We start from the raw sequence: 27,235 nt of genomic DNA, 5'->3' as shown, positions 1-27,235 counted from the left end.
CCCCATAACTCTCTTTTCAAGTTACATTTTTTCCTTGTATTACACATGCTGCTACATGCACACATTCATACTAAATGAGATCTCTGGTTTTAGTCTGTGAATAAATTTGCATCTCTGAAGTTCAAGAGGAGATTGCTCAAGTAACATGGCACAGCTATTATTTCTTAATCACTCATACTACGAAGTTTGTATATTGAGATGTAAATGTTTGTGATCATGCAACATTAAAGATCTGAATTTTCCTAAGGTGAGGAAATTCATGGCTGATTTTCCCTTTGTCCCCTATTATGTATATATTATGATAGGGTCTTTCATCAAACAATCAAGACTAGATTTCTTTCTAAAAGATATGCTTTCACTCAACTGGAAGCTATGAGCTTGATTTGGCGATTACTGGGTGAATTTTTATGGCCTGTGTTCTACAGAAGGTCAGGCTTAATGACCTTTTCTGGACTTCAAATCTATGACTGTTCACAAATGCCCAAGTATTGTTAAAGTAATATATATGTGCATCTCAGAGAAAGAAAAATGTTTTGCTTAAACAATATATAATTCAATGTAACGTATTTACAATCCTATTGATGGAGCAACATAGAAAAATGCAATTTCCAGTCTCCCTGGCCATCAAGTCCTACTCTAATACCTCCAGACTTCCTGTCCCAGTCTCCCATCACACTCAGTTTCCTTGTCCACTCAGTCCCCTCCCAACAGCTCCATGTCCAGCCAGTCCCACTCCCCACTTCACCTGGCTCCTCTGATCTGGTCTCTCTCCTCCACCTTGGTCCCCATTTGCAATCCTCCACATACTCACACACACACACACAGATGTGCCCCATTTGCACTGAATCCCAGTCTCAATCTCCCTCCATGAACTCCTCATCCAATTTCAGTCTCCCCCTGCACCTACTGGTTCCCAAGTCCCTATTCTCCCCACCCCACTTCCTGGCTCCCAGTAACAATCTCCTTGCCCTCCCATCCATCTCTTGTCCCTCTGCATTCAAATCAGACAGTTTCCTTCTTCATGCTGCCTGGGCCCAACAAGAGAGGCAGGAGAGACAGCTTCCCTACTCTCAGTTCAAGTGCCCAAACCTCGACCCAGTCCCAGCACACCCCACAGCAGTCCAAAGCTGCAACTTCAGGGGAAGTCCAACTTAGCCCTGGGTTGGAGCATGCCCAGTGTAGAAGGAATCTTTGGGAAAAGCTGCTAAATCTGATAAGTCTCTACTAAGTCTGTGAATTTTTTCAAGGGCTTGTAACTTGACCAAATTTGGGTGAATTTCCATTGGGGCAGCAAAAGGCACATCCCTGACATACATGGCACTGCGCTACCAAGTCCTTTCTCCAAATCATCAGGGTGCTAGAGATTTTCAAAGAATAGATTACCAGAATGTTTTGTCTTGGGCAAAACAATGCATTGTTCCTTAGCCTCATTCTCAGAAATGGCTGAATCATCTTGGCTGGAAAATTTCAGCCCAGACAGTTAAGTTTGGAAAGTTATAAGTGAACTAAAAGCAGGGCCTTAAAATGAGAAATGTCAGGCAACATTAATAGGCAATACAACTCTCCCCCCCAATTACATGCACAATATGTACTGCATCCTATGTCTGATTGTTTGGTAAGGTATGGTAATTATGGGTCAGAACCTGCAAAGTGTTCAACTCCCTCTGAAGTCAATGTGAGATGAGGCTGCTCAGCACGTTACAGGTAGTTATTATACGAGTTTAAATTCTGTTTTCTGAATCTCATGGAATGAAAGTCTCAGACAATGTTGCAATACCACTGCTGATTCTCTTAAATTCTTTGATCTTTTTTAAAGATAAAGGGGCACGGCCGGTGCTACCATTTAGGCCAACTAGGCGGTTGCTTAGAGTGACAACATTTGGGGGTGCCAAAAAGCAGCACCCCAATTTTTTTTAAAGTCTGTCAGTAGCCGCTGCGCTGGGAGGGAGAGGGAGTCTGAGCCATTGGCAGGCAGCGCCGGGGTTCCCGACAGGAGGGCTTCTGGAGCAGAGGTGAGCTGGGGTGGGGAGGTGCTGGATGGCTCCCAGGGCGGGGGGAGCTGCCACGGGGGGGCGCCTCAGGGTGGAGCTGCCGCAGGGCTTGGGAGGGGTGCAAGGTGGCAGTTTCACCTAAGGTGTGAAACTTCCTTGCACCGACCCTGCAAAGGGTGGGGGGAAGTATTTAATCAAAAAACAGACCTTTGGCTAAGTGGCTATGGCTCAACAATGCGTGAAAAGATTTTTTTCCAATTTCCCAAATGAATTCACTTCTGCAGTGAGAAGGAACATGTGAAATTTCCACCCCAACAGCAATGGTTAAAGGAGTCACTGAAAATAAGGGCTTAGAATGAAAGTGCCATTTCAACAATAACTAACAGAAGCAGAGAATCATAGAATATCAGGTTTGGAAGAGACCTCAGGAGGTCATCTAGTCCAACCCCCTGCTCAAAGCAGGACCAACCCCAACTAATTCATCTCAGTCAGGACTTTGTCAAGCCGGACCTTAAAAACTTCTAAGGGTAAAGATTCCACCACCTCTCTAGTGCTTCACCACCCTCCTAGTGAAATAGTTTTTCCTAATATCCAGCCTAGACCTCCGCCACTGCAAGTTGAAACCACTGTTCCTTGTTCTGTCATCTGCCACCACTGAGAACAGCCTAGCTCCATCTTCTTTGGAACTCCCCTTCAGGTAGTTGAAGGCTGCTATCAAATCCCCCCTCACTCTTCTGCAGACTAAATAAGCCTAATTCTGCCAGCATCTCCTCATAAGTCATGTGCCCCAGCCCCCTAATAATTTTTGTTGCCCTCTGCTGGACTCTCTCCAATTTGTCCCCATCCTTTCTGTAGTGGGGGGCCCAAAACTGGATGCAATACTCCAGATGTGGCCTCACCAGTGCCAAATGGAGGGGAATAATCACTTCCCTCGATCTGCTGGCAATGCTCCTACTAATGCAGCCCAATATGTTGTTAGCCTTCTTGGCAGCAAGATTACACTGTTGACTCATATTCAGCTTCTCATCTACTGTAATTCCCAGGTCCTTTCCTGCAGAACTGCCGCTTAGTCCAGGGCTGGCTCCAGGCACCAGCCCAGCAAGCAGCTGTTTGGGGTGGCCAACAGTGAGGGGCAGCATGTCCGGGTCTTCGGTGGCGGGTCCCTCACTCCCAATTGGAGCGAAGGACTAGCGCCGAATTGCCGCCATAGACTGAAGCAGTGGTGGTAGAGCAGAAGATCGCGATTACAGCTTTTTTTTTTTTTTTTTGCTGCTTGGGACGGCAAAAACCCTGGAGCCAGCCCTGGCTTAGCCAGTCAGTCCCCAGCCTGTAGCAGTGCATGGGATTCTTCTGTCCTAAATGCTGGATTCTGCACTTGTCCTTGTTGAACCTCATAAGATTTCTTTTGGCCCAATCCTTCAGTTTTTGTAAATCACTCTGAACCAATCCCTACCCTCCAGCATATCTACCTCTCCCCCCAACTTAGTGTCATCCATGAACTTGCTGAAGGTGCAATCCATCCAGATCATTAATGAAGATGTTGAACGAAACTGGCCCCAGGACCAACCCCTGAGGCACTTCAATTGATACCAGCTGCCAACTAGACATCAAGCAATTGATCACTACCCTTTGAGCCCAATGATCTAGCCAGCTTTGTATCCACCTTACAGTCCGTTCATCCAATCCATACTTCTTTAACTTGCTTGCAAGAATACTGTGGGAGACCATATCAAAAGCTTTGCTAAAATCAAAGTATATCATGTCCACCACTTTCCCCATATCCACAGAGACAGTTATCTCATCATAGAAGGCAATCAGGTTGGTTGGGCATAACTTGCCCTTGGTGAATCCATGTTGACTGTTCCTGATCACCTTCCTCTCCTCCAAGTGCTTCAAAACAGTGAGGCAAACCCAGAGCCCAGTGCCCAGCATAAGTAGCTTCTCTGGATGCTGAGTGCATGCTGAAGTGGACACAGGGAGGAATCCTACCTCCAAGGTTATGGAGTGCGTAACGAGGTAGGTTCTGCAAACTCTTACATGTTCCCACTATAGGGCAAAGAACAGGAGGATCTGCAAAGTTGTCAATCTCTCAGCCCTCCCTCAGAATACCTATGTCTGTCATGTAAGACTATCCCCGCACAGGGGTCTTGCAAAATGCAGGCTAGGGTGACCAGATGTCCCAATTTTATAGGGACAGTCCCAATTTTGTGGTCTTTTTCTTATATAGGCCCCCCAGGCCCATCCTGATTTTTCACACTTGCTGTCTGGTCACCTTAATGCAGGCATGTGTACATCCTGTACAGCTCCCTGAAATATTTCCCTCACTTTAACAGTCAAAGTGCACCAGTTCTCTGCCAAAGGAGCCTCTGTGGCCATGGAAGCAGCGGCAAGAATTGCTCCTTAATGAAGCAGGCACAACCCTGCTTCGATTTTAAAACCACAGGAGATGAGAGACATTCAGAAGTATTACTCCAGCCTTTTGAGGATGCAGCCATTAGCTCTTCAGTTACATTTTACTGTAACTTCCATAATTTACTCATTCCCAGATGCACTTTTACGCTTGCCATATAGTTATCTGAATCTGGTGTTGGTCATGTTAGCATAAAAACATTATGATCTATTGCGCAGGTGACAAGTTCAAGAGTCCAGGAGTGCAGGAAAAGGGTGAGGAGGAGTGTTTACAACATCTAAAAGCCACATGCTCTTTGAGAATATATATGGTTTGGAGTATGAGATTGTCATAAACAGATAGTAAAGCGTTAACAGAACAGAAGTACTTCATATCTCTTTTGCCTGTAAAGGGTTAACAAGATCAGTGAGCCTGGCTGTCACCTGACCAGAGGACCAATCAGGGGACAGGATACTTTTCAAATCTTGAGGGACGGGACAGTTTCTGTGGTGCTGTAGTTTTGGTTGTTGGTTCACTCTGGATGGCTCAGAGGGACAGATGTGACAACCAGGTTCTCTCTAATCTCTCGATACAGCCTTATCAGTTCAGAAGAATAGTGTACTAGGTAGAGTAAGGTGAGTTAGGCTTATTTTGTTTTCTTTATTGCAATGGTATTTGGCTGGAAGGAGTTAAATGTGTATGTTGGCTGGAAGGAGTTCAAATTATATTATTGCTGAAAGGATTTTATTTGTATTGTTATACTTAGGTCGGGAGGGTTTCCAGTGTCTATTAGCGAAGAACACTGTTAAATATTTCATTAAATTTTACAAAGTAATTTTACTGGTTTTTCCTTCTTTAAATAAAAGCCTTTTCTTGTTTAAGAACCTGAAGTTGTTTTGTTTATTTGGTGAGACCCCAGGTGGTGGTTGGATTCCACCAGGGATAAGGTGGGGAAAGGAGGGAGGGGGAGAGAAAGCTAATCTCTCTTGTGTTAGGATTTACTGTCTCTCCTCAAGGGAGAGTCTGGGAGAGGAGAGAGATGGAGGCGGGAGGTGCATTTTCCCTCTGTTTAAGATTCAAGGGAGTTTGAATCACAGTGATCTTCCAGGGTAACCCAGGGAGGGGAAGCCTGGGAGAGGTAACGGTGGGGGAAAGGGTTTACTTTCCTTGTGTTAAGATCCAGAGGGTCTAGGTCCTGGGGGTCCCCGGGCAAGGTTTTGGGGGTACCAGAGTGTACCAGGCACTGGAATTCCTGGTTGGTGGCAGCGCTACAGGTCCTAAGCTGGTAATCAAGGTTAGAGGAATTCGTGCTGGTACCCCATCTCTTGGACGCTAAGGTTCAGAGTGGGGAATTATATCATGACAGAGATCTAAACAGATTTATGCTTCCCCCCTCCCTCCCACCCCCGCTGTACTATAAGCTACAGACACTAGCAGCAGATCCTGCATTTTGAAGGCTCTGTTCTTCCAGCACTGTCTCCCACAATGCATCTATGACAGCCATCTGTGAACACTCCTTCACACTAACCAAGAGTAGCTGGGAACAGTGGGCACATAAAGTTTGGTGTGTGTGTGCTTCTGTCAGTATGAACAGTGTATACTGAACATGCTGCATGAGAATTTTGTAAAGATTCTTAATGAGGAGAACTAGAGTGGGAGGTCAGAAAGTGTTGACTGTGGCTGAGAGGACTGCTTTCAATGTTAAGTCTGCATTTTTGCTCCAATAAATAACAGTAGCACAACTCTGTAAGCCTACATTTAAAGTATTGAGATCTCTAATCACATGCTATAAAACACCTTCACAGTTATTTGTGAGTTCTTAACTATGGAAACAAAATAGGAGGCCACTTTTGAAAATCAGGAGCAGTGAACCTATTCCTATAGCTGTTTCACTTTGTTCAGCAATTTTGTAAGTGGGCTTCACTATGTAACTTTGGAGGAGTGTCACTCTGGGAGATTCTTATTTTATACTAACCAATATAATAATGTTTTTAGAAATAATTTTTACAGATGATGATCAATGCACAGAATTTAACTTTCAGAAAAAATTGCTATGAAAGATATTACAGTACATGCAATTGCTTTTCTGCAACTCAGCTGTTAAAAATGAAACGCCTTCTTAAGTTTAACTATCAAACTGCTTCATTTGAGAAGCATTCTATTAACAATTGTCTGTCATGTCAGTCTATCATTTTTGTTTGGTTTTTAAATACCACTGAGAGATAACATATGGAATAGAAAGTCTTGCCTGAACATTGTGAAATGGCTTCTCATTTTCATAAGATTCACTGTAATGCGTGAAGTCATCGATGCTAAGCTGAAAAGCAGAAAAATAGTGCAGGTCAGACAGTGTCATCTCAGCTCATTACACACAAGCTGTATTCTGCATTGACAAGATGAAACAAATTACCAGTACATACTGTATCTTGAAGGAACAAGACAAGGTTCTTGGAATCCTGGGTGAACGCAGGTTGCAGTAGCATATGCAGCTCCTGCTTTGAGATAATGTGTCCCTCATGTAAAGCAGCTTCAGAGTTCCACAGTGAGCTGAAATTAAAGTTAAATATTTTCCTTTATACTTGTTGCAAAGGTTGACATTTTGTTTCATTTAAATATACAAATGCTGGTAATGATATCATAGTCTTTTGGTAAAGATCAGGTGTAATATCTGACAGTCTATTCTAGAGGTGAATTCAAATGGATAAATTATTCTAGTGTAGTTCATATCAAGTCAGTTGAGTTACACTAAGGATGAACTGGGGCATGGATGAATATATTTATTACTCCTGCCATCTATCATTAGTATTCATTATGATTTGTGGAGTGCCAACAGTATGCTAGATGCTTTATTGGCATGTGTAAAATGGGGACCCTCCCATGAAGAATTTATATTCTCCATGTCCAATCCTGCAAACACATACTACTAAACGAAGTGCTTTCCACTGTGGATGATCCCTTAGAAGTCAAGGACACTGCCAATAGTAATAAACACTGTGGATCCAATTCAGCAAACCATCAGTGTTCAGCAAAGCCTACGCTTAACTAGGAGACTGAATGGGACTTAAGTACATGATTAAGCGGTTTGCTGAAAAGGAATGGATTTAAGCATCCATATAGACATATTATTGTAACAGACAGGATATTTTTGAAAAGGAAGTTGATGGTACATGCTGCCTTTCTTTTATATAAAATAGATTTTAAACGTTGGAAGGAAGTCATATTGTTTAGTTGTTTAGAATACAAGATAAAGTTTCCATTTGCTTGCTCTGGATCTTTATAATGGTCCTTTCATCCTCTAGGGCAGTGGTTCCCGAACTTGTTCCACCACTTGTGCAGGGAAAGCCTAAACAAGGAGCTGCATATTAACTTCTGAAGAGCCGCGTGTGGCTCTGGAGCCACAGGTTGGCCACCCCTGGTCTAAGGTAATACTGCAACTCTGGAAAAACAGGAGCAGAACCTCAATCTTGCATCTTCCGGTCATGTGCTTTAACCACTAAACCATGATAAGTCAGTGTTCTTAGCCTGAACCAAATGAGTTCCATTGTAATGGAAAACAGATGCACAATTTAGTATTTATTCAGACTGCTATTATTAATTGTAATCTGAGCCACAGGTGAAAATGAGAGCATATTTTTTTAATCAGGAACTGTTGCAAGGAGAATCCTTTCAGAATTAGCCCCTTTCATGGGTGAAAGGATGGAGCTGTGATACTGGCAGTCAGGGAGAATAATAGTCAGCTGAGAATATATTTCACTGTTGATTGCCAGTTGAAAGCAAACTATATTTTTCTGTAAGACTTCCCAAAGTTTTGTGAGCAGTCAACTCAGGGCAGTGGAGACAGTAAATTTATTTTATTATTATTATTTATTTGGGAGCTCTTATCATTTGATATTTTCATATGCATGTTAAACCTCTTCATTTGTGCTTTGACATTCATATTAGCGAGTATGCAGAAAGTCCAAGAGCTTAGAAATTGCTTCAGAGGTATGCTTGGAATTTTCAGAGATGGCAAACCCCATGATCTCAGCATCAGCCTTAAATATAAACTTTTAAAACATCAGGGAAAGCCTCAAGGATTCACAATTATTATTCATATAGAGCTTTAGTGCCTCAGCTCAATACTGAACCTCTGAATTTTTTACATTTATATCAGCAAGATACAGCATTAAAATAATAAGGAAACTGATTACAGATTAATTTATGCAAAATTAGTAAATGGCATGTCTGAGGGCAGGGAGAAAGGACTGCAAATGTTTTGACAATTACCTTACAGCAAATCAAACAGTAGTTTAAAATCAGTTTCCCAAACAACACTGGCAAAATTGTACAAAATAAATATTCACAAGATTATTCCAGAGCTTTTACATCTGCAATTAATTGAAAAATACATGACACAGGAAACAGAATTAAATTAGATTCTAAATCAGCATGGTAAAAATTGGTGGGTTTATTTTTTGTTTAGCTCAACACAGGAACAATACAAAGATGTTGGGAAGTTAATAAGCCCATTTTAAAATATGGCAGTCTTGGAAAGGCTCACCATTCTTAGGCACTGCTCCTTTGATGGCTTTATAAGTTGGTGGGGCACCTTTTCTAAGATGATTTAGATTCTGAACAGGGAACTTTGATAACCCCAGCATCATTGCCGGAAATATAATCTACACAGGTTGGTTCTTATCTCTCCTATTACTTCCTTTTATTACATTATTTTCACGTATAGTATGTGTGTGTGTGCGCGCACACACACACTGCCTCAAAAACAGAGAATTAAAAAAAAACTGTGGCCTTGGAAACTTTACAAGTAGATTAAAATCTGCTTAAGGGCACACACTGAAGCCACCAGAGAGACTGCCATCAACTTCGGGCGCTGAATAAGTAACATTAGTTCATAATTTAATGTGAACATTTGTTTAATATTCACATTAACCATATAATTTGCCTGTTTATTTTAAATCTCTTAATTGCAGTTGGCTGTGTGTGTTTACATATTTTACTGTCTGATTAAAGAAGGGGTGGAGAATAAAGCTCAGATGCCCTGCATCCACAGCCTGGGTGTAGCACAAGCCTGCAGGGGATGGGTACAGGAAGGAGTTCTAAGCCTGCAGTTTGCTTCCCCCTCCCACTATCTCCACAGACATCCTGAACAGCCTGAATGTATAGTTTGGTTCTGTGATGGGACAGTGAGGTATATAAAGATATTATCTTACTGTCTTCTCTCTAGGACCAGCTTGAATTTGGACAGTGGTTTTAATGGAAGCAAAGATTTCAATAAACCCTGTATCTTGGTCTGGGAGGAGGATAGACTACGATTTAATAAGGCTTTTACATCTCTGAATTATGTGTTCCTATATACTCTTTGTAACTTACAGATAAAATCATTTTTAGAGTTTATTTTTTCATTTGTCTTTTTCAATCAGCAGGAGATTATTAGGCAAGCAATGATATTTTTGCCCCGTGTATCAGAACTAAGCAAGACTATAGCTAGTTAATAAAATGTCACTAGGAACCTGTAAATACAATCATTAGATATCAAGTTCACATGTCATCAGTGCTAGTGGCAAAGGCAAAATGAAAATTAACGACTAATGGATCAGAATTTCAAAAAGGTACCGAAGCATCTTATTGTATGATATCACCACGGCAGCTGAATACCTTTATAGGTGAAAGAATACGTTTGGAGTGGCAACCCAACAATGACCTGATACAAAATGCAATCTTACAGGGGAGAATATTTGATTCTTCTGAGAAAAAACATCCCCAAGGAAGCTAAGGGATTTCTCAACTTCTTTGTATTCACAGTATCACTTTCCTGTGCCTATACATCAGAGTAGGTTTCCCTTTAAACTTCTCATAAATATAAGAAAAACTATTATTTTAGTGCCAGGCCTTACCTCTTGCTCGAAGTCATTTATAATTTGCACTCACTGTACGAAGAGCCACCTCTGGTCTCGGCATAATGCTGGGTGGTTATTGGAAAATGTGAAATGTTTTCACTGACTGTAAGCAAAGAATATTCCTATGACACGATGCACTTGGCTTTACAATTTTGGGACCCCCTAGTGAAATCCATGTCATTGAGCTAATAGCACCTAAGCTATTCCTACCTCATCTTTCTCTAAGGTTGCTGTTAGAAATACTAGGATGTTGTCAAATTGTTTATATTCATTATAGAAGAGAGACCATTTTTAATGTATTGAAGTTACAGTAAGGATTGGTGTTAAATGCATTTTATACTTTGCACACTGTGTACATTTGGAATTTCAGGTTTCTCAGATCAGTGTATAGTGTCTGACATTAGAACAGCTTTCAGAAAAAGGCTTCCATGTAATCTGACATGAGAGATTTTGAAATGTGTTACTAATTATTTATAATTTATCATTTGCTAGTGCTTTACAAATATTAATATTTTTCATAACATCCATGTGAAACAGGTACAATAAATTTTATTAGGCTCAATCCTGCTCCACTTGAAGGCAAGGATAATTTTGCCATTGATTTTAATGAGAGTAAGAAATGGACCCACTGACACCATTTTACACATGAGGAAACTGAGACAGAGAGAAGTGACTTCCTCAAGAGCACAAAAAATCCAGTGATGGATTTACAGCTCAGCCATTGCTGCCTCCTTATTTTGCTTACTCCATACTACTAAACCCTAGTATATTTTTAAATGTTGATCTTATCAAATGGTACTTGAAGGGATGCTGATCACAACTCAACATCCTTACTCAACTACTGGCTACACTCTCCTTAAGATTTTATTTGTTTTAAAGTTTTTATTTGGAAATAGTGGGATGCATCAATATAGTTAATTACCAGTTTAAAAAAATACTTGAACACTTATTTGTGCATCCCAATGTGTGTTGGTTAAGGACACAGGCCAGATTCTGCTCTCAGTTACACTAATGTAAGAGAGAATAGAATATGGCTCACAGCACAGTCCATCACCATTATATATGGCAGTTTTTAGTTGGGTCAAATTCCACTCTCCGATCGCTGTGTACAGCTCCTATGGAAGATAATTTGATTTTTGTATGTTTAGCCCCAGGGCGGAATTTGGCTCTCTCTCATTTTAAGGGCTCATGCCCTCTACAGAGTTTACTTATTGACGGAAGGGGGTAAATCCCCTGGTCTTTCAGTGAGCACTTTGGGTGATAAAATTTAGGAACAATTAAAATTAAACTAACCCCCCCACCCAAAAAAACAAAACAAAAAAGAATTACCTACTGCCAAAACAAAGCTAATGAGCTGCAAAGGAAAATTATCACAGAAGAAAAGAACAGGCTAGATAGGTAACACACAAAAAGATTCACTTTTAAAGTTGGCTACTGCAGGTGCAGTTCACCATATAAAAGAGCATATGGAGCCAGGTTAAATTCCTAATTACTCTTTCCAAACTTGTAACTGGCAGAGTGGTTGTGAATGGGACCACTTCCTAACATGGAATATTCACTCATTCTAGAGATGGAAGGAGAGGTATCAAGACAGCAGAAAATGACGAGTATGGCTTTTTACATCTCCATGTTTACAGCCACCAGCTGTGCCCACCATTCCTTCCGTAAAATGTGATTTTTTTAGAAACCAAGTGAAGACTGAAATATAAATAAAGCCTTTAAAACATCTGCTTTTCTGTCTCTTCTGGATTGTGTTCATAGACCCGTCATAGTCAAACCTTTATGGAAAAATCCTGCAGAAACTAAAGGATGAAACCACCAAGATTCTATAGAACTAATTATAAAACCTATTGCACAACTTGTGTTAATTTGAACAGATTTGATTTTAAAGGGACACTGAAATATGTTCAGACCCAAATGTTACAAAACATGTCATATACCAGTAGTTTCATATTCAGTTAATGAGCGCCTCTTTCCTTGGTTTAGTTTTAATATCTTTGGGCTTAGAGTAATTAAAAAAACCTGTTACTCTTGGTTTAAGGTTCAAACAAAACTGTGCAGAAGAGCTATAACTGCAGTGTTTAAAACCAGGATTATGGACAGAGATATGCAGGAAAGCTTTCGTTATTAGAAAGTTCCTCTTTTAAAATACTGCATGTAGAATTTGGAGCCAAGCATACACAACAATTCATGCAAACCAAAGTCACTGCTGCTTCTGCTTTATTTTTTAAACTAATATACATCTGTTGTTTACTTCATTTGCATTCACCAAGAAATAATTTCTCCCACGACAAACACTGCATTTTCAAAATGCAAAAGGTCATGGATATAGGTACATTTCCTCCTGAAAAAGTTGTAGGCATATAAACATGAAGCTGGTTTCACTACATTGCCTGCCTGATTTTCTTGCTGTTGATCCTGAATAAACTGTATTGAACAAGTTGCTAACTGCTTGCCAGTGAAAAGTTTGTTTTCATTACTACTATGAACTCTTGCTTTCTGAACACTCCTTACCCTGCAATAACTTTCGTTTAAACACAACAGCAGCACCACCTTGTTTATAGTGACAACAGATGTAGTATTTACAAGAAATAAAAAGTAGGACAAAGGAACATGGATCCATTTTTTAGTCATTTAGGAACATTTTTGTCCGAAAAAATGAACTATTGCCCAAATCTACTTTTCTTTTCAGTACACAATTTTAGATCTCTTCCAGTTGTCCGTTTTAAAGATTCATAAATTAGTCAACTTCTACTACCTCCAATGTAGTACAAGCTCCTGAAATTAAAGATTCATCTTTTACTTTCCTTCAGAAGAGAAAACACAAAGCTAACTAATTTAATTTCTTTCTCCGTAGTTACATCTGCATTTTTCGTACACCTCTATTCCCCAGAGACCAAAGGTGTAATTTCCACAGATGCCTTAGTGTAGTACTGACATTTGTCAAGTATGGTGATAATCAGTGATGCTATAAAAGACACAATGACCAAAACACATTTGAGAGAAACACAGCACAAATTTCACACACTCACATCTGTCTTCAAATGCGATCCTTCTACTGCCTTCATCACCACAGTATCACATTTAACAGAATGAAAGGGCATCAAAGAACTCTATATGGAAACAGCATTTCACACAGAGAGATATTCATTGCACTGAAAAGCTTATCATTAAAACCCTGAATTTACATAGTATACTATTTCTGCATAAATTTAGTAAATTAAGAGGCAAATGCAAATAAAATCAAGACACTTTTCCGACCCTTATTCAATCTGTCACATCTTGAGTCAGCCCTGTACTGTCTCACAGAACACAAAGGAGGTCAACTGTACTCAGGGGAAGGGCTGCTCCATCTCTAAGAGGAGTTTAACTTTAAGAACTCACGGCTGTAAAGAAGGGGACTGAATTTCTTGCAAGGATTCCAGGCCTACCTCTAACAGCTCCATAGATCAGGGTGTCATGAAGCTAATAAGAGCAAGGCAAAGAGAGTCATTAGGAAATAGTTTGAAAATAACTTGGATGAACTTTATTACATTTCAAGCATGGTCAGCTGGATGGTTATTATTATTTACATCACAGCGCCTAGAATACACAGCTGAGTTCAGGGGGCCTGTTTTGCTAGGCATCATACATACATATGTACATAGAATAAAAGTCTCTGCCCTGCAGGATTTACAATCTAAATAGACATGACAAAGGAAGTAAGGCACAGAGATTAAAGGCCTAAGGTCAGACCGCAAGTCTGTCTACAGTACAACAGGTCTATTGTTAACTTTGTCCCCGGTTCAGGCTGGGTACTGACAGGGCGTGCCACGTGAATGCTGATCCATGCCCTAGTTTAATTACATAGAATCAAAGGACTGGAAGGAACCTCAAGATGTCTTCTAGTCTAGTCCCCTGCACTCAAGGCAGGACTAAGTATTATTTAGACCATAGTGTCTCATATATTGTACATTGGGTCAAGGTCTCAGGAAGGGCAGAGCAGACATGATCATATGTGATTTGTTGTACACACACACACACACACACACACACACACACACACACACACAAAATTTGTTCTGGTAAAGCAACTGCATAAAGACTGCTAGATGTTTTAATTTCTCACCTGTGAGTTGACCAGAGCAGCATGGGTACATGGTCCACAGACAGAGCCAATTTAAGCAGCACAGCGAGGGAGTAGAACAGCCGGACTAGGGCCATGATCACACTCAGGTTAGTATATGACTGACTAGCTGCAAAGAAAAAAAACTGAACATAAGATGAAGGAAACTGGATTTTCCAGTTTAATCTGCAGTATCTGGATACAGCTAGAAAACTGGCTGGGCCTGTTTTATGTCAACAATATAAACATTCAAAATACTCATTTCATTAAGTCAAACAATGGTGCTAGAATTTTTGAATAACTTTCAGTGCAGCAGTGCAAATGGCCCATGAACTGTACATGCCTTGAATCCATACACAGACCTCTTAACAGATCATTCCTCAGTACAGTGTTCCTGAGGCCCAAATTTATTCCAGACTCACTGTTTTCTCACTATTACTGTAATTTATTGACAACTGAATTATTAAACCCTGAAATGAAGTTTATAGAAAACTTTCCTCATGTTGAAGAAAAAGAATCCCATATATTTCCATTTTCTTCCTCTAATATTTATTACCATGTCCCTAAGCTTTTCACTGATTGTAGAAGCTGGTGTCACATACAGAAGTTGGCAGGTTTGAAAGCTGGAGTATATCTGGACATTGCAGCTTCCAGCAAGGAGAAAGAGAGTAAGAAAGTGATGAGACTGGAACTTAACTAAAACATGGAATTGTTTAATTATCCTTTAGTGGGGAAGATGCTGATCCATAAAACAAGAATGGCAAAAGTCAAACCAAATTACAATGTTCTCAGGACCTGGTATAACTCAAATACCTTAAAAACCAAATAGAAGATTAGAATGGTTATAGGAATTTCTTCTGCCCCATCATCACAAGCCTCTGGTTTCTCTCTTTTTTAAATGCTGCCCCTCCCTCCTTCAGTGACAGAGCTACAGACAAGTCATGCTTCTGCATTTGAGAGTCACCTTGTTAGGTAGTATCATGTGCACTATAGGCATGCATGGGACTTTCCAATCAGAATAAAAGATGTGGTCCAGGCCTTTAGTAGGTTATGAGTGCAATTACATCGAGGACCCAACAGAAAATGACAACAGACCATCGAGAGCAGCCATGGGGAAAAGGCAGGGGACAAGTTATCAGTAAATGCAAGAAGGAGAACTCCTCTTTGAGAGGGCAATTTTTGCCATTGAGAGCAAATCATGGGGCGGAGTAGTTGTGAAAGCTCCTTGTGGGTTATTTTGGTCATTTAAACATTCATTTAATATTCATTTTAACTATTTGAAATTCTGGATTTGGTGGATTAGTGATGAAAGGCTTCCATGAAGGGGAGAATTGAATGGAAAGCAGGTTGGAGGGAGAAAGAAGCAGGAGTAATAGGTCCCAAGCATAAGAAACAGCATGAAGAAGGTGGGAGAGCAATTCTGGGAGAAACTATTGGGAAGAGAAAGGGAAGCTTGAGTGAAGTGAAGTGAATGAGGGTCGGTCAGAACGTGAGCTGAAGTTGTACAGAGCTCTAAAGGTAAGCCCCAGTGTCTTGAATTCATGTGACTCACTCGATTTAGTGTACTGTTTATTGTTGCACAGTTTATGCATAATGTAAGGCAATTTGTTCATATGCCAGTATAAAATCAGCTGTGATACAAGAGGAAAGCTACGTTAAAAAAAACAGCAATCCTCCTCATCTCTTACACTGTATGCCATCTTACTTTTGTCTTTTATGCGTTTACCTGTCTCCCCTGCCCCCGGCCACTTTTACCACCTTCCATTTCCTGAAGTGATGGGTTGGCTGTGAATTATAACAACAGAATAGTGCAGATCAGTGTAAGACAGGGCAAGTTAGCCAACGCAAGACTAAATGGCAGAGAGGGAAGAACTGGAGCTTTCAGAGAAGAATTTAGTACAAGCTCAAGAAGTTCAGTCAGAGCAAGCAAAGTACTCAGTTGGTGCTAGGAATGGACAACCTCTCGCTAGTTATGACTAGGCTGAGCAAATAAAGTATTTTTCAGTTCATTGGGCCAAACTGAAATATCTGAAAACATTCCAGTTTGATTTGAACCAAAATCTATTTGTCTTGAAACAAAAACTTGAAAAAAATCTCTTTTCAAGTCAATTCAACGTTTTGAGTCAACTGAAAACAATTTTTTTTGACTTTTTGTATTGATTCAGACATTTTGAATGTTTTTCACTCTTTTTTTAATTAGCCAGATGTCAATTTGAAATGCTATTTTGAAAGTTGAAACAAAATATTTTGACTTTTTATGAACAAAACTGTTGAAATGAAATGTTTTGATTCTTTTGAAAAGATTTTCCCCTCCCCTCCCCTCATTTTTTGCCTCATTCTGAACCTTTTGACTCATTCAACATGAATTTGACTAATAGGATTAGGGACCTGGAAAATGCTTTTTTTGATTAAAACACTATTTGTCATACTACATAAATAAATAAATAAATAAAAATCACTCAATTCTCTAGCACTCTTCATTGGACTACATAACTATGGCTTTGACTTGCCTACAGCAGGTCTAGAATGTTCCTGAATTGTGCGCGCATGTGCCTACTGCCCCAAAAACTACTGAAATGTTTTTTAAAAAGGCCTAAAATACAGCTATTCTGCAGCTAGAGCACAAGAAGAAAGGCAGAAAGACTTATAATGTGAGAATACATGATGGGGTGATGTTAAGGGTACAAAATGTTATTGGTAAGAGTTCAGTATATTATCTTTGGGAGGCCTACTTAGACCCCTTTATTGTTGCAAGTGAAATGTAAGAAGAATAGGCAGAATTCTTTCCACTTTAGCAATACATGCCAAATGTCCTGAGGGGCCAGTCCAAGAGGAATGGCCACCATATTATTACATTAAAGCTTCTTGGATTCTATCACACTCATTCCTTCTTGGATTGGGAGCTCACGCTCAAATGTGACATCATTGGTTTTCACTGTGCGGGCAACAAACTCTTTGCAAAACTGCCTAACAGGAAATTTTTTTTAAAAAAAATGTCATTTACCTAGACTCCCTTTTCTCTGCATATCAAAAGCTAGCTCCAGTGGGGCTTCACATCAGAGCAGCACTCAGCAATCTGAAAAGGGCTGCACTTTTGGAAGCTAGGCAGAACAATGCTAAATGTAAACTAATAATAGATTGAATCCCCATCTTAACCTACAAGTCATGAGTCATGTGAGCACACACTGGGAGGTGTGTGCAGTTTCTGTGATGAGTCCTTATGCCAAACAGAAGAGAGAGAAGAAATCATTGAGATAAAGTGTAAAGGCACTTAGGCTTGCTGCCTAAAACATTTTTGATCTGGGTAGGTCATAAAAGGAAAGGAGAAACTAGTACAATGGAGGGAATCATAGGGGAAGAATGTGTCGCGTCTCTCTCCCCATCCCCTCCCAGCTGTCAAGAGCTGGAGTGTGGATTACCCAGTGGTTTGAGTTGGCACTTTGTTTTGAATTAAGTAAGCCCTGAAGAAAGGAATGTGAAGAAAATGGTAGCTGGGACTGTATTTTGCCATCGTCAGCTGGCTTGCATGCAGGTGTAAATACATTTGCTCCCTTTCCTTACTTTCATTTTTCATTCCCAAAAATAAAACTTTCATGACATGAATAATAAAGAAAGATCTGTCCAGGGCAAGAGAGGCATAACAGAAACTGGGGAGAGAGAGTTTGCACGAAAGATGACTTACCAAGACTGAACTAGAATGTGAGGAGTGCTCATTGGTTCATTTATCTGGCTAGAAGGTGCACAGATAGGAGTCTACATGTCTATATTGATGCTATCTAATAAGAAAACATATATTTTACTGCTATATTTTCCCTGGATACTTCCTGATTTGCACATAAACTAAACCCCATATTTAGACACCTCTGAACATTGGGGTGTTTGAAATTCAGCAAGAATTCCAAATTTTGTGACCCAGACTAATCTGTTTTTTAAATGTTATTACAGTTTTATAATGAAGAAAGAGGACAAAATGTTACCTTTGTCAGCTCTCTAGCCACAATTAGTTTATTACATGAAAAGAATATAAAGGCTCATTTCCCAAGCCCATATTTAATTTCTACTCATAAACCTACACCTACCCATTTCTCCAGATTTATACATTTTCTTTTTCAATCCTGTGCAGAGTCTGTAACCCACCTACCTCAACCTGTCAAAGCGAAATGGAGGACCCAAGAAAAACAGTAAGCAAGGTAGATGTAGGCTTATTTTTTTTGTATCTAAATCCTTCTTTTTTTTAAAAAAAAAATCTATTTTATAATTCTGCTTTCCTGATGTAAATAATTCTGAACAGAAAAAGTCTGAATGCCAGATTTGTGTGGGACGAAGTTAAATTTAGGACTCTAAGTTAGGAAGAGAGAGATATCTTTTGTAAAGGAGGACAATTTATGGGTATGATAAGCTAACATTTATGAATGGAATGTCTGCAGACAGGGAAAAAAAGACTGTCATCAGTTATGCGTGAATATGACCCAAGAAACAGATTCAGAAGCTGACATATTGGTGGTGGCACTGCATATTAAGAGATCCATCAGCAACCTGAGATAATGAAAGCAGATGTGTTTATTCTGGGCTTTGTTTTTAAAAAATGAGTAAGAGATTGCAATTCTTATCGCAGCTGTTACTGTATTTCCCTTTGAAGAAAGTATCTGCTGGGTACCAAATGTTGGTTACCAATAACTTTGCTACCGTCAACTATTTAATCTATATTCCTATTTTATCATTGTATTTACAACTACCTTTTGGCACAAACTGGGAATGCATGTTTCCTTAATTGGGACTCAGCCTGTGGGAGGCAGGAAAAAAGGTTACTTGGAGACCCTTTGTTCCTCATCCTCTGAGATGTAATTGGAGGGTAATGAAGAGGTAAATCTCTGTAAGAGCACACAGCCTTCTGTTGCGAAGAGGGAGAGTCAGAAAGCATAAATTCCTTGCCAAGTTAACTGATTATCCATTTAAGAATGTGGGAGGAAAATTGGAGCTTTTCCCTTTGGAAGTGGATTGAGCTGTCTTGCTTAGTGGTGGGGGTATTACTACCAAAGAAACCCTGTGTGGAGAGAAAGGTCCACCTTGCTGAGCCCCAGGTGCTGAAGAGGGCTGATCCACTCTCGTGGAAGGGCTCTGATGGGTGGGAGGGAGGGAGGGGAACAAAGGCCCCCACATGCCATCCAGACTCTGAGCCCCTTCCCATCTCAAAATAAGCACCTGTGGGCTGGAAGCAATTGCGGCAGGCCCTGGGGTTTGTGGTTAAAGTCCTCCTTAAAAACCTCATCTTATTTGCTGAAACTCCTTCTAAAGCAGCTAGGGAAGTTTGTGTGTTAAACCTCTCTCTCTTCTTGAGGGAACCAAATTTATCAATCTGTTTTGCTTTCTTGAACAATTCTTTTTTATTTGGGCCCTGAAGTAAGATGTACCCATCCAATGTAAGGGTTACATTCATCTCACGAACATCTTGGGCACCCTGGGCTCCTGGAGCTACCAGAGTGCCTCTTAACCTCCATTTAAGAGTATCCTTCTCTGCCAGCAACTCATTCTCTTCCCTTCTATTCTGCAATTTTTCTATCCCTCTGAAATCCTCAGCTACTTTATCCATTTCTATCCACTGGCTGTCTAAATCTTGCTCCAAACTGTGATGGGGTGCACTCACTCCGCACTGGACAGCGAAGTGTTAACTTCTCACTGTGGGCTGAGGAAATCACAATCCCGCATTCCTACTGGGCATGCTCGAGGTATAGCACCAGTATAAAAGAAAGTAGCCCAGCTCAGTCTGGACTGGCTACTGCAGAGGAAGGATATCTGTTACAGGCACCTACCTTGGAGCTGCAGCAGCCCCTGAAAGCAGAAGCCAGAGACACCAAGACCCTGGCAGATGCCCCACTGTCTGTGGGCACCCCAGGGACTTCAGAGCCAGCGGGACCAGCCTAGGCAGAGAATCCCAGGAACCCCAAAGTCACTCAGACCGTGGATGCAGGAGTCATAGCAGGAAGCAGCCCAGCGGAGGAACTAGCCATAGTTAGTGTGCTGTGGTTAGATCCCTGCTGACAATCTCATTCGCTGCTGCCTGGGCTGGGACCCAGTGGATTAGGGAGGGCCCGGGTCCCCCTATTCTGGCCACCACGCCATCCTCAGGTGGTGGCCCACCCCTTTTTTGGCTGCTAGGTCTCACTGCCCCGAGAGCCAGGATATGCTATTGAATCTGGCTGCTAGGCCGCACAGCCCCACAGCTAAAAGCCACTTGGTGGACTTAAGCCTTTAGGCTTCACTTCCTAGAGGCAGAGGGTGGCTTGAGGGACAGGGTGCTCTCATTCCGCAGTGGATGGTGATCCTCTACCCCATTACACAAACCATTAACTTTTCCCCTTTCAAAATTCATTGTCTCTTTCCAGGATGGAACCACAGGCAATATATGATATATAGTGTATATATATGCAATATAGTGCCTGCCACCACATCCTCACTGAGCTGGCTGAGGGTCTATTGCAACTGATTGACATCTTGTCTTTCCCATTTTGATTGATCAAACGACCTACCCTCTAGGTAGATGGCAATTTAGATGGCAAAGGTAGTGAAGCAAATACTTAAGCAATCAATTTGCCAACACTTGGAAGATAAAAAGGTGATAAGAACAAAATGTGTCAAACCAACCTAATAGCTTTCTTTGACAGGGTAACAAGACTTGCGCATAGGCGGAAACAGTAGACATGGCATATCTTGACTTTAGCTTTTGATACTGTCTCGTATAAACAAATTAGGGCAATAGAACTTAGATGGAGACTATAAGGTGGGTGCATAACTGACTGGAAAACCATTCCCAAAGAGCAGTTTCAGTGGTTCATAGTCAAGCTGGAAGGGCAGATCAAGTGGGATCTGGTTGGGATTAGTTCTGGGTCTGATTCTGTTCAACATCTTCATCAATGATTTAGATAATGGCACAAAGTTCATTTATAAAGTTTGCACATGATACCAAGCTGAAAGGGGTGGCAAGTGCTTTGGAGGAGAGGATTAAAATTCAAAATGATCTGGAGAAATGGTCTGAAGTAAATAGGATAAAAGTCAATAAAGACAAATGGAAAGTACTCCACTTAGGAAGGAACAATCATTTTGTATGTGTGCAACTAGGAAATGACTGCCCAGGAAGGAGTATTGCAGAAACATCTGGAGGTCATAGTGAATCACAAGTTAAATATGAATCAACAGTTTAACACTATTGCAAAAAAAGAAAAAAAACCCCACCAACATCATTCTGGGATGTATTAGCAGAAATGTTGTAAGCAAGACACGAGAAGTAACTCTTCTGCTCTACTCCATGCTGATATGGCTTCAACTGGAGTATTGTGTCCAGTTCTGGGTGCCACATTTCAGGAAAGATGTAGACAAATTGGAGAAAATCCAGAGAAGGGCAAGAAAAATGATTAAATCTAGAAAACATGACCTATGATGAAACATTGGAAAAATTGGATTTGTTTAATCTGGAGAAGAGAAGACTGAGAGGGGACAGAACAGTTTTCAAGTACATAAAAAGTTGTTACAAGGATGAAGAAGAAAAATTGTTCTCTGTAACCTGTGAGGATAAGACAAGCAGCAATGGGATTAAATTGCAGCAAGGGTGTTTTAGGTCTGGACATTTAGGAAAAACTTCCTAACTGTCAGGTTGGTTAAGCTCTGGAATAAATTGCCTAGGGAGGTTGTGGAATCTCCATCATTGGAGATTTTTAAGAGCAGATTAGACAAACACGTCAGGGATGTTCTAGATAAAAGATGGTTACTCAGCTTTGTAACTGTTGTTCTTTGAGATGTGTTGCTCATATCCATTCCAGTTAGGGTGTGCACGCGCCACGTGCATGTTCGTCGGAAGACTTTTTACCCCAGCAACACTCGGTGGGTCGGCTGGGCGCCCCCTGGAGTGGCACTGCTATGGCACCGGATATATAACCTCCAGCTGAGCCGCGACTGCTGCAGGCCTTCTCGGCTTGCCCTCGGTGGCGCACTCCGACAGGGGGACACGTGGGAGCGGTGGTGGAATGATAGAGCAACACATCTCGAAAGGAAATACATACAAGTGATAACATGCTTTGCGGCTTCTTTGAGTGAGGGCTCATTACCATCTTGGCAGAGTGATCTCCCTAACGCGATACTAGCAACCGTGGGCGATGAGAAGTGCATGGAGTGAAAACCACTGACCGAAAAAGGGGCCGTCAGGCAATCCCCGCGGTCGGAGATCTGTTGGACCCAGCACATAGTGCAAACAAAGATGTGGACGCGAAGGACAGGAATGAAGCGTAACTATATCTCTGGATTGGGACATGGCTGTTTCCGGGCCGAGGAAAGCCGGCTGGATGAGCCTAAGCCGGCGTGGTACAGAGCGACGGTTCAAGTTAGTGAACTACGCGGACGGAGGGTCAGGACCCGAGATGCAGCAGGCAGCGTGCATGCAATTGAGGCAAGGTGTCACCGCAGAGCCGGAACAGAGAGCTATCGAGGTGTGGGAGAGACAGAGTCAGATGGAAACCCCGCGAATGGATGACTCAGTGTAAAAGCACAACGTCACAGCCGCTACCCCAGCAATGCACCCGCCGCGCAAAAAGTTGACCGGGAATTGCCGAAGGGCTTCGCCCATAAAGGAAGACCTGGAAAGGCCGAACAGGTAGCGATATAGAAGCGAGCGCCCGAGCGAGCACCGCGTAAGCCGTGTACACGCTGTCCTCCCACAACGAAGAGTTTGGGCAAATCATCCGAAATCGCGCAAGAGAAAAGGCGAATCCTGCGTCGTAGGCTCAGAGAAGATAACCGGAAGGAAGACGTCCCTAGATGTATGAAGGCCGGGCGAGAGTTCACGTCCAAGTCAAACGCCGGTGATGGTCGCGAACTGTACATGGTCACATGCACAGTGAAACTGAAAGACAGAAAATAGACGTGCAAAAGGCTCGAACTGGGAGACGCGTCTGAATCATAATGAGGGCACACGCGAGGGCATAGAGAAAAAAACCTGTTACTGCGACTGGACAGTGAATAAAGAACCAGGATATGCAGTCGAGCAAGTTGCCAAGCTCGAATGGTGGACAGCATAAGCCCTTAGGACTAGATTGATCTGGAGGGCAGGCGCAGTACCTGGGGGTGAAGGCCGTCCATCCTTAAAAATCTAGTACTAAAGGAGGAAAACCGAGTGTCCACTCTCGCCCTGGAGAATGAGATTGCCGCCAAGCTGGCGAAATTGGGCCCACGGTAGACGTATAAAGCATGCGTCGCCCGGCGCGGGACGCTGGCGTAGAGGATGCAACCAGAAATCCAAGAGTAGGGGAGGATAACCGGAAGGAGGAGTCAGAGTCTACGATCTCGAGCAACCAGCTAGGAAACGTGTGGACCCACTGGCCAGATAGGTGACAGGAGCAGTGGAGCTAGCTGACGAACGCAGAGTAAGAGCAGGGCCGGAGAGAGAGATGCTCCACGCATGAGAAACCCTTAAAAAAAAAAACAAAGTGAACAAGAGTGGAAAGCCTTCTGCTACCAGGATATATGTGACGCACTGACGAGCGGCGGAGCAGCGACCCCCGACTTTAGCTCCACGCAGAAGCCACCAGTGTAGGCTGAGCCTCAAGGTCGGGGGCAAAGATTGCTGTGAATCTGCGTCATGAGGCTGCCACCGAGGCAGGGTAAATTGAGCTGGACTATGGACCAGGTGACAGTGGGTGTACCAAGTGGTGTCTGGCCACGGTTTTTCCGACCTAGTCAATTAGGCCTCTGTCCCGGCGGAGTTTAATATCAGGACCTGTGACGCAGCGGAACGGAGGGAAGCGCATAGAGCAGCGGCTTCCATGACATGGGAATGCGTCGGATGAAGCTGGATGAATAGAACCCGGAAGGAAGTCGGAAGTGGCATTTCCTGTGTGCAGAGGCGATACAAGCTCTAATGTTGGAAAGCCCATTCGAAGACCGAATGAAAAAAACATCGGCTTATCGACCATTTGTGGGCAGAGGAAATCGGCATTCAGGGGCTATGAGCCGCAAGTCCGACCACCGGGATAGAAGAACTACAATCTATGGAGGGGCTATTGCAAAAGCCCCAGAGTCGGCGATCTCTTGAACAGAGGGGGGAAATAGATCGAGTTCCCTCCTGTTGTTGAAATACAGGCGTGGTGTCTGTAAACACTGAACACTGGCCGTTAGATGCGCTGGGAAACATCGGCAGAACAGGTCTATGTGGGGAAAGCCCCACTTCTGGAAGACCGAATGAATAACATCTGGTCTTATCGACCATTTGTGGCAGAGGAAGGATCTGCTCAGCTGATCCGCTAGAGTGTTCCGAACCCCTGGAAGAAAGGACGCTACCAAGTCTATTGAGTGGGCTATGCAGAAGTCCCAGAGTTGGATGCTCTCCTGACAGAGGGGGAAAGATCGAGTCCCTCCCTGTTTGTTGATATAATACATGGCCGTTGTGTTGTCTGTAAACACTGAGACACAATGGCCGTGTAGATGCTGCTGGAATGTCTGGCACGCCAGGCGGACCGCTCTCAACTCTCGGACATTTATGTGAAAAAGCGTCAGCTCCTTTGGTGACCAAAGGCCCTGGGTATGAAGGTGTCCGAGGTGAGCCCCCATCCGAGAGATGACGCGTCCATCGTCAGGGACAGTGAGGGTTGTGGCGGATGGAACGGTAACCCTGCACATACCAGGGATGGTGTTAGCCACCAGTCGAGGGAGCGTAGGGTGCTCGGGGGAATGGTGACTATTGTGTCTATCGGGTCCCTGCCCAGACGGTAGACCAAGTTGAGCAACGTTTGGAGGGGTCGGAGGCAGAGCCTGGCATATTTGGTCACATAAGTACAGGCAGCCATGTGACCTAGGAGACCGAGACAAGTACGAGCCGAGGTCATCGGGAACTTCTGCAGACCTCGAATGATTGTTGCCATTGCCTGGAATCGCAGCTGGGGTAGGTAGGCCTTGGCTAGATTGGAGTCCAGGGTAGCTCCTATGAAGTCTAGCCTTTGTGTGGGGACCAGTATGGATTTCTCCACGTTGAGCATCAGGTCTAAGCATGTGAATAGGTCCCTGACAATGTCTATATGCTGTCTGACCTGTGTCTTGGAGGTCACTCTGATGAGCCAGTCATCCAGATAAGGGAATACGTGTATCCAACGTTGGCGGAGGTGTGCGGTGACTACGGCCATGCACTTTGTAAACACCCTTGGGCCATGGAGAGGCCAAAGGGGAGGACCGTGAACTGGAAGTGCTGGTGGTTGGCTACAAAGCGAAGGTACCTCCTGTGTGGAGGAAAAATGGCGATGTTAAAGTACATGTCCTTCATATCGACGGCAGCATACCAGTCTCCAGGATCCAAGGACGGGATAATGGTCCCTAGGGAGACCATGGAGAACTTCAACTTTATCATGAACTTGTTGAGGCCTCACAGGTCTAGGATGGGCCTGAGGCCTCCTTTCAACTTGGGGATCAGAAAGTACCGGGAGTAAAACCCTTTGCCCTTCTCGTTTTGCGGCACCTCCTCTATTGCTCCTATGGCAAGGAGTGTCTGCATCTCTTGTAGGAGGAACTGCTCGTGAGAGCGGTCCCTGAAGAGGGACTGGGTGGGAGGGTGGGAAGGTGGGGATGAAACAAATTGGAGGTGGTATCCTTGTTTCACAGTGCATAGGACCCATAGGTCTGAGGTCAATTGGGATCACGCTGGGAGGAAGTAGGAGAGGCGGTTGGAGAAGGGAGGAAAAGGATCCTGTCCTGAAACTGGTACGCCATTCTCTGGCGTACCTTCAAAAGGTAGACTTAGGACCTGCTGGTGGTTTTGAGGAGCCGTGGTTTTGGGCCCCTTGGGGTCCGGACTGGCGTTTATGGCCACCCCGCCCGTGCCGTCTACTAAAGTCTTGCCTGTGTCTGGGCACAAAGTACGAGCGGTGAGTCTGGGGACGGAAAGGTCTGCGTTGGGTCACAGGTGTATGCATGCCCAAGGAGCGCATGATGACCCTGTTGTCTTTCAAGCTTTGTAGCCCGGGGTCAGTCTTCTCCGAGAACAGACCCTTACTGTCGAAGGGTAAGTCCTGGATGGTATATTGTAATTCATGAGATGCGTCTCATGGTGCATTCTTGAACCTACAGACAATCCTCTCCGGAGGCAGTGTTGATAATGCCACTGCCAAGCTGGCTGATCTTTCCACATGAGAAAGGTCATTTTTCACTGGTATCAGACTTACTATCTGGGCCTGTGTTACTCCAGCTGTATAATCAGAAGTAATAAGCACAAGGCTATTATTAATTACTTAAGCAATGTCAGAAGTGTGGAAAATCCTTTACAAAATAGGTAAGATACCCTACCCTGAGCAGCTTATCAACTGCGCTGAGACTAAATAGAGAGAGCAGGTCATATAAGAGGAGGTAGGACAGTGAAAGGGCAAGGAAGAGGACTACGATTATGCACTCACATGGGAGTCTACTGCACATCTTGAAAGTAACAAAGGTTTTCAAAATTTATTTAATAAACAGTAATTATTCAGAGCATAAACATCTCTGAAGTGAATTTAGAGAAGGGTAGGAAAGAGGCATGGCATTTGGGTCAGGGAAGGATTTCTCAGCTCAGGGAGACATGAAAGAAGACATGGGGTGGGTTTGGAAAAAAAGACACAGGGTACTGAAACAAGGGACTTTACTGGGCAAGAGAGGCCTGGGGAGAAGGGGATAAATGAAGATGAGGCAAAAAGGAGTTAATATTCAGAGAGGATTGAAAGACAAGAAGTCCTGAGATATAATCCCAGTTGTACCATTGACTCGCTGTGTGTCCTTGAGAAAGTCTCTGTATCTCTGCCTCAGTGTCCTCTTTTCTAAAGTGTTGTGAGAATTAATTAGCTAGCAAGTTACA

At 42.7% G+C, this 27,235-nt stretch overlaps 1 protein-coding gene across 1 annotated transcript in view; it reads right to left on the bottom strand.

The window, feature by feature from the left end:
* The window catches only part of LOC116818142 (V-type proton ATPase subunit S1-like), a 92,000-nt gene that overhangs the window by 62,464 nt on the left and 2,301 nt on the right, over window positions 1–27,235 (bottom strand). Inside the window, exons 2-4 of the mRNA XM_032768837.2 lie at window positions 14,383–14,509; window positions 6,801–6,927; window positions 6,629–6,697 (exon numbers count right to left, since the gene is read on the bottom strand). Coding sequence (XP_032624728.1) covers window positions 6,629–6,697; window positions 6,801–6,927; window positions 14,383–14,477 — 291 coding nt within the window. The 5' untranslated portion in view covers window positions 14,478–14,509. The remainder of the gene's footprint in view (window positions 1–6,628; window positions 6,698–6,800; window positions 6,928–14,382; window positions 14,510–27,235) is intronic.

Source organism: Chelonoidis abingdonii, chromosome 1 (assembly GCF_003597395.2).
Source record: "Chelonoidis abingdonii isolate Lonesome George chromosome 1, CheloAbing_2.0, whole genome shotgun sequence".
NCBI classification, from domain to species: domain Eukaryota; kingdom Metazoa; phylum Chordata; order Testudines; family Testudinidae; genus Chelonoidis; species Chelonoidis abingdonii.
Note: the sequence above shows the minus strand (reverse complement) of the source record. Positions and strands in the feature narration are given on the sequence as shown.